Source organism: Pagrus major, chromosome 20 (assembly GCF_040436345.1).
Source record: "Pagrus major chromosome 20, Pma_NU_1.0".
Lineage (NCBI taxonomy): Eukaryota > Metazoa > Chordata > Actinopteri > Spariformes > Sparidae > Pagrus > Pagrus major.
In genome coordinates, this window is record NC_133234.1 from 11,429,824 (window position 1) to 11,438,043 (window position 8,220).

The 8,220-nt window shown below is 41.4% G+C and overlaps 2 protein-coding genes across 2 annotated transcripts; one reads left to right on the top strand and one right to left on the bottom strand.

Annotated features, from left to right (window-relative positions):
• Positions 1 to 209: 209 nt before the first annotated feature.
• Positions 210 to 1,896, bottom strand: ndufaf8 (NADH:ubiquinone oxidoreductase complex assembly factor 8). Its single transcript, XM_073489089.1, has 3 exons — positions 1,730 to 1,896; positions 408 to 518; positions 210 to 321 (listed from the first exon to the last, which is right to left on the bottom strand). The coding sequence occupies exons 1-3, from the start codon at positions 1,808 to 1,810 to the stop codon at positions 301 to 303; spliced, it is 213 nt and encodes a 70-aa protein (XP_073345190.1). The 5' UTR covers positions 1,811 to 1,896; the 3' UTR covers positions 210 to 300.
• Positions 1,897 to 2,224: 328 nt separating this feature from the next.
• Positions 2,225 to 7,165, top strand: tepsin (TEPSIN adaptor related protein complex 4 accessory protein). Its single transcript, XM_073489588.1, has 13 exons — positions 2,225 to 2,292; positions 2,757 to 2,829; positions 3,181 to 3,272; positions 3,396 to 3,489; positions 3,580 to 3,647; positions 3,740 to 3,821; positions 4,286 to 4,357; positions 4,459 to 4,650; positions 4,744 to 4,930; positions 5,016 to 5,129; positions 5,207 to 5,285; positions 5,380 to 5,514; positions 5,608 to 7,165. Exons 1-13 carry the CDS (start codon positions 2,254 to 2,256, stop codon positions 6,190 to 6,192), a joined length of 1,812 nt encoding a protein of 603 aa, XP_073345689.1. The 5' UTR covers positions 2,225 to 2,253; the 3' UTR covers positions 6,193 to 7,165.
• The last annotated feature ends 1,055 nt before the right edge of the window (positions 7,166 to 8,220 follow it).

Consider the following 8,220-nt stretch of genomic DNA (forward strand, 5'->3'; position numbering starts at 1 on the left):
ATTTAAGACAGATAACAGCTAGATTTTATTCACCTCTGTACATAACAGAAATATCTCAGTCTTGCATATGAAAAAAATAAAACTACTACATGGCTTTGCTCAACTTCAGCAACATACAGTCTCCGTGTCAATAATGACCACACCTATTCAGTTCATTGACAGTGCCAAGTAGAAAGCGTTGCATCATCATCGAGATATAATAATATGCTTCCAGCTCCGCAGGTCAACACTTAATGTCTTCTCCCACAGCACTGAACAGTTGAGGTTGGTCGACTCTAACAAAGCCGGGACAGTTTCCATTCATTTGGCTTTTTTCTTGGCCTGTAATAAAAAAACAAAAAAAAAATTTCAATGATAATCGTCTATCCCAACTATGTAAGACCAGTGGGAGGGTCCTTGTCACTTACTGCATTTATAAAGCAGGTCTTCAGTGCTTGAAATTCCTTAGCACACATGTCCTTCTGCAGCTCCTGTCTGCTTGTTGTGGTGGCTGCTACACACTTCCCATATACCGCTGCCTGAAGTTGACATTAGATAAGGAAAAACAAATGTAATTATCTTTTTTAATATACAGTTTATCTGAAATAGTGGGTGGATTTCACATATGAAATGTGTTACTCTTTTGTATGCACACTTTTTTTAGCACATCATATATAGCTACAACACTGTAAAATCTGACAAGGTAATCTTATTTAAAAAAGAAAATGGCGTAAACCGATTGCCTCAAAATTACAATAAGTAGACTAATAATTTTAAGTCGTTAAAGCTTTTGAGCTCTTACAATTAAAATTTAATAGTCTACGTCATAATTTTGAGGTAATCGGTTTACTCAATTCTTTTAAGTTAAGTCAACTTTTTACAATTTACAGTTTACGTAGTTTCTTTGCACTACAACTTTAGTTATATTGTACACAGTGTGTTTACTGTATACAATCATTTTGTCTATATGTGAATTGGTCATCCAATTTTAAATATACACTACTGTCATTTCTCTTTATTGTTACAATTACCAAATATATATTATATTAAATATTTAATTTTTGTATTATTGACATACTTTTGTCCAAGTTGATTAAAGGAGCAATGTGTAATTCCAATGTCTGCTAACTGCTGCAAACTAGAGCTAGCCGTTAGCTAGTCAGCTCAATTAGCCATGTGGCTAGCGGTTTGGGCTGGGATCTTGGGGACCAGGGTAGTGTGGGGGCTTGCACAGGCGCTATGGACGCAAGCTAGTTAGCATGGTCACTTCAGTAGATATCTCAGCAACACAAAAGTTAGACATGATAACATCAAAACCACCATTTCTTCACACGCAGTTTTTTTTCTTTTGTTTGTTTTTTTCAACTAAAATTCTTCCATACTGACCCTTTAACTTTTTCATTTTATTCATAGGCTACACTTTCTCTCTGTGCAGCACAGAAAAGTAGCTGCATTTCACTGTGCAACCCTGTATTGACTGATGACAGACAAGCTCAACCTACTCATCCAATGCAACAATCTAAATTAACTAAATTAAATTAACAATGAATCCAATTTAAAACACACAGATAATGAAGTGCCTGAGTAGCCCTTCAGCATCAGAGAGCAGAATGCAATAGTCAACTGCATGATTGATGTTTACATGTGGTCTTTTCATAGCATAGCTAGCTAATCTGAATGTAAAGTTAACCAATTTCCTCGCACATTCGCAGACTGTCACATAGTTTTCCCTTACTAAGCCATGACTTACCTCTTCAGCACACTGTGCAAAAAGTTCGGGGAAATGTCTCAATTTCTCTCGACTGCGACTCCACACGTTTGACCCAGACATGGTCGCTGTTCAGGCGTTAACAGAGGTCATCTAAAGTCGACTGACGAGCACGATAAATTCTCAAACTGACTCTGCTTCGGATTGTTAAATATACTCGCAAATTTCCAAAGCATACACATTAAAAACAGTCATCAACTAACGCGACTACATGAAGCATTTCTGTAGCCCATGGAGAGTGCCATATTGTTGACCCTGTCATCAAGGAAACGTCCTGCGGAACATTGTGTAATCTGATTCGCTCATCTCTCTGTCAATCGAAGCGTCAGCTGTAGCTTTCCTGGATTTGATTCGCTGTTCTCTGACCCCAGGCGCAAGCGGAACGCCAATAGACTTTAGGGTTGCTACTTGCTGTTCCGTGATTGGCTAGCTGTCACAACGAGCCCCGCCTTCCCCTCGTACCCCAAGGAAGAAGATGAGTAACCCGCAGCCAGGATTGCTAAATCATGGCAACATTTATGGAACGATTAGCTTTTCTTCAGAAAGTAAGTGCTGTTTACAGTCATTAGTGTTTGTGGAAACTATTAACAACTGCTAATGGGAGCGTTACGAATATGTCGTACGTTAACGTGGCTTTTTGAATATGTGAAGTTGTGCCATCACTAGCTTGCTGCTAGCCTGCTAGCTAACAGCAAGACACACATTTGTTAATTGCATTTAGCTAATGCCACTTATAAGTGACCTGTAAGCTTGTTTCGTTGAAGGCTAAAAGCAGCAGACGGGCTTATAACACTGGTATAACTATAACTTTGACCTGGTAAAGAGACCTGGTGTCATGCCAAGTTTGTGTCCATGACAGTATCTGTTTTACCATCAAGTACAAGGAGTTCTGTTATAATCCGATGGTTTGTGGGCTGTACAGTTGTCAGGGGTGCAGAGCAGTCCCTTACTGTCAGCTTTGAACTGGTTGTTATTTAGAATCACACATTATCTTTTCCACCAACTGAAGGTCCCTACTCTGATGAAGGCTACATCAGATGATGAAAACCCCTGTCCTGGCTACCTTTTCCAAGAGATTGGAAGTATCCTTTGGCAGCAACTGTTGTGGTTCAGTCAGCAGTTACAGCCTCTGAAGATTATACTGTGTACTTCAAAAATAATTGTGGCTTACGTGACATATGCAAAGAACTTAATTTAGCTGATAGCTGAATGCTTTAAAATGTCATCTTTAATATGCAATAATGTGGAAATGTCAGGGTGTCACTGTGAACATACGGTCCAAAGGGGTGAAAGCCATTGCTCATAATGTCATATAGCAAAGCTAGATGACACATCTTCCGTTTTAATGTTTTAAGGAAGAATCACTTTACCCAGATCAGACATACTGAGTCTGTTACACTATGTTAATGTCCTTAACCATCATCACACTGTAGAAATCTCCCATGAGTCTTCAGGTTGTGGTCAGTGTTTATTGGAGTACCTTCTGGAGAGGCTGCAGGTGGAGTCCTGTCATGTCAAACTCAAGGTGAGAAGAGTGTTGTTATTCAAGTTTCTGTCTGTAAGAGATAGAGCTGTGTCATGTAGCCATAATGTATAAAGCTTTAAACGTTGTGGACTTTCCTCCCTGTCCTGTCTGTGTCTGCTCCAGGTGCTCAAGATTTTTGTCCACCTTTGCGGTCATGGCTCTAACCATTTCCTCACAGAACTCCGAAGGAACTCCACCTTTATCCAGCAAGCATCAGGTAAGACATCGCTCTTATAGCTCCGCTAAACTCTCGTCACCACTCCGTCACCTGAATATTCGCTCACTCATGGGTGTTTTGCTTGTAAAGTTTACAGCGGCCCTCCTGATCCTATCCATGGTACAGCATTGTACCAGAAAGTGAGAAATACAGCACAGGTGAGACGCAGGTTTTATTTGACCGTCAAGTCAATAACGTAATCTGTGACATCTTGGAAAACACACTCAATTTTTATATCTTCTACTTGCAGGAAGTGGCCAGGCTGCTTTTCACAGATGCATTTTCCACCAAAAGCGACGTCTCTCCACTCGAGCTGGCTCCCCCAACAATGGGTGAGTATTAACAAGGACCGTATTAAACACATGAAGTGATTACACTGTCATCTAACTTAAAGGGGCACTACAAATTCAAAAATATTAATGAGGTAATAATATAAACTCAGAAATATTAATTTTTTCCATAACTGAATAAACAAGCTGTTGTCAGAGGAAAATAAGGTCCCAAGAACACTGTTTGAAGCTAGAAAGGTGGCAGGGTCCGCCACATATAAACAAAGTAAAACAGAATGAAATTGTGTTGTCCTTTAAGGTCAGTTTGTTTATTCAGTCATTCTGTTTATTTAGTTTGTTTATGCATAACAAATCAGTCAATGAAGATCTTTCTCTTCTTATTAAAATATCTTCCCCGGAACTACGTAGTGTAGCTTTATTTAATTTTAATGAGTTGCATAAGGTTCTTTATATTTTGTAAACTCAAAGCCCTTAGTACAATAGGTCCTCTGTGTCTTTCTGTCCAGGTATGGGCTCAGGAACCTCCCAAAGGTCAGGAATGCAGGGCTTTGGATACAGTCCAGGGAAGCAGGGGACAGGTGAGAGTGACACACAAACACCACACACACTGGACACAAACACAAATCCAATCAAACTCATCTTTGTACATTTTTTATGTCTGTTTCTTTTGCCCTTCCAGCTGGCAGTGACTCACTGCTGGATAAGATCCAGAAAGCTGCAGAGGTAGTGGCCAGCGCTGTCCTCCCCCCAACCGAACAGCAGGGCATCCGTCTCCATGACAACCATTACCGGGCCGTAGTTGCGCCGTCTGCACCCATAGAGGTGGCCGTGCCTGCGTGTGCCTATAACCTGCCTGCTCGCAGACCAAAAGGTGAGATGTTGTTGGTGTGTTGGCGTCGTTGGCTTGTGTTAATAAAGAAAAGGCTTGATTCTTGATGCACCTGGGACAACTTTTTCTCCACAGCGATGACCCAGCGGTGCCCAGGACAGGTAGGAGGCGGCTGGGAAGAGACCGACAGCGGCAACAGCTCCTCTCACAACTCCTCTCAGGAACTTGCAGCTAACAGCAGGGCCTCCGTGGGCAGCAAGTCAGCCGGTACTGGGAGCCAATCAGGGGCCAGTAGAGAGAGCAGTGGGGACCTATCAGATCGGTGAGTGAGTGATAACATAAGATGAACCCCACATATGCTCACTTCCTCCATATAATTTCTCTCTCGCATGCTTTCTGGTGTCCAGGGTGGAGGCCTTGCAGTTAGGGGACTGCGGCCAGGAGGTGGCGCTCATCAGCAGACTGACTGAAGGATCCAGAGTTTTCCTGTCCAGAGAAGAGAGCCAGCACTTCATCAAAGAGTCAGTGCATCAATAATCAGACTGAGAATAGATTTATCAACCCCATTTTTTGTTGACATTATTGTTTAATCTGTCAGGTGCTCCATTCTCAACTGCGAGGTCGTGCTGGAGTTGCTCTCAAGCAAGCTTCAGGATCCATCAAACACCGTTAAGATGGTAACAATGCTCAGGATTTACTAAAAATCCAGGTTTTCTGTATGATACTATGCAATCCTAATATATACGTCTTTGTTTTCCTCCAATCTTGCAGCGGGCGCTGTGTGCTGTATCATGCCTCCTGACCTCTGACCTCCTCTCTCTGGAACAAATGTTTGGAGCTACACAGCGAAGGCTCCGCCAGCTGAGTGAGGGAGCTCCAGGACCTGTGGCCAACAAAGCCACCAAGGTAAGAGAGAAAGAGAAAGCTACACATGGCAAAGAATAGTTGGACAGAACTATAGATGCTCAAAATGTTTTTGTTCTTATCTCCTCTCACCAGATCCTGCGACAGTTTGAGGCTCTGATGGGTGGATCTGCACACGCTCCCCGGCAGGATGCCGCCAACAGCAGCCATCAGGCAACAACTAATCACCTTCCCACATCTACATACTTGAATCCTTTACTACCAACACACTCTCCTGGCAACCTCAACCATCATCAGCCTGACATCTCACACACACCACGAAATCACCCATCATCTTCTTCCAGTCCGGCCCAAAGAGACTCCTCAGGGGAGCTGATGAATGAGGATGATGAGGAGAAACTTTCTCCCATTCAGGTTGAGCCAGTTAGGACTGCTGAAGTCGAATCGGTTGCTGAGGAATCAGGGTCTTCCCCTTTACCTCAAAGCGAGCAGCCCTGTCTGAGCAGACTGTCCCTGTTCAGCGGTATGCAGCTGGTGACCAAGGGGAGGCACGTGTGTCAAAGGGAGACGTCCCAGACAGAGACGGATGACAGTTTCAGGGAGGATCCAGCTGTGCAGAACTGTATCAGCATCACCAGTGATGACGCTCCTTCAGTTTGCAATTCAGTTGCAGCTGATAGCAGCCAACCAGTATCGGCCTTCTCATTTGTCAACTTTTGACCAACGTTTTACAGCTGGAACTGTTAAGAGTTAAACCAATGATGTCATCATGTATATCCTCACAGAAATCTATTTAATTTTATAAGATCAGATCTGTTAGGTTATAACAATATATAAAGACAGCTGATTCACGTCATGGTAAGGTTTTCTGTTTTTATCTGTATGGTGCCTCCGTAGAAGTTGTGTTCAATGAGCAGACAGATAACGAGATTACCAATGAGTGCAATCCACCTCAACTGCCATAAGTGAGGACTGGTGTGTAAGCTGTGTGGCTTGAATTTCTCAGAAGTATTTTACCAAGAATGGTTGTCTTGAATAACAGTTTGCTTTATCTCAGGTTTTCCTTTGAGTTATTCTTAACGCCTCTGCAGCACGTCCTGAACCTCAATTTGTAATTTGCACTACAATTGCTCTTCTTATGGACACTTAAAACTACAAATGAGAGTTGTCTTCCATATTTTTTTGGTACTTAGCTATTATGTCAATGTTAACGTCATCGAGTGTTAGTTTACAACTTATTTATTACGTCTATCCTGCATTGATTAAAACATACCCGTGAGAGTGGTGGCAGAGTGCATGTCTAAGATTAAAAAAACTGTTAGGAAGAATTAATTAATATTGAGATGTTCTGTGTGCATAATCAATGTGTGGAACTATGTGTGATAAAACATCTGCGATCAGCGTAATGCAAAATATCTGCAATTTCATGGTTCATTTCAACGGCTGCTCGTGTAATTAAAAAGAAAAGCAGATCACGTTCACTATCTCACCATTGTTATTTCAGTTACTGTACTGTGGCGTTGATCACTGTGGAATGTAGTACAAACTACACGCCCAGATGGTCATCCAACCTAATGAAGCTTACAACGAACGCTACTGATGTATTTTGTTTCAGTGAACACGAGCTATGCTGTTGCACATGCTGATGAACAATAAAACATGCTGTATTTTTGCTACAGCACTTACTACTACATCCGTGAGTCATGTTATACTGTATTTAAAGGTGCAATATGTAAGAGTTGTAGTTGAAAGCATTCAAAAATTATCAATCGAATGTGAAGAAATAACAGCTTTGACATAATGACATCTCTGTATTGTGTCGCAGAGATATCCACTGAAGTTAGCATGCTAACCAGCTAGCCCTCCCTGGTCCAAAGCTCCTGTGCTAGCTGTGTAAACACCAACACTCATCTGGAGCTTTGAGCTCCCAGTCTGGACCACTAGATCCACTGCTAACCGAGCTAACAGCAGCTACAATTAGCAGCAGTTAGCTGTTATTCGGGCGATACGCGTACCTCTATTTGTTTTGAGGATGACTTTAACAGGTGGCCAATTCTTACATATTGCACCTTTAAGAAAAAACACTGTAGGTAAAAAGGGGTTTAAAAGCCAGGTTAAACCATCTTGTTTCATTTTGTTTACATATTAGAGTAAAAGGTTTTTACACAGGGAATATTCTTTTATATCACTATCATGTATCAGAAAAGTGTCAACAGCCACTCAAAATCCATTGACGCCATGTTTTAGGAATACAATGTTACATAAATCAGGCTGTGAATGATATATGAACAAACTCTTCTGTACAAACCTTCAGATTATAGATGGGAATAACACTTTTCCACAACTGCACAGCTGGATTAACACAATTTTGGTGTGGGTAGGTGCTACTTAAGTTTCTGGCTCAGAGTAAAGAAATATTTAATTCTGAGAAATGGCCTTTAAAGATGTGTATTATAAAATTCCATACATGTTAAAGGTGAAATATTTAAGAATTGACACCCTTGCGGATCTAACATCATATTATCACTAACTGATGCTAACTGTAGCTGCCATTAGCTAGTTAGCTGGACTGCTAGCTTCAAATTTGTATTTACATACATCTCTAGGACACCTAAATGTGGATTTTGAGCATTGAAAAAAAACATGTTATGGCAGCAAAATATCCCAAAATGTCAAAGTTGACCAGTGCATGAAATGTCTGCGTGTAGTGTCAGAATTCTGAATGTTATCAGTGACATGTTGCAGACA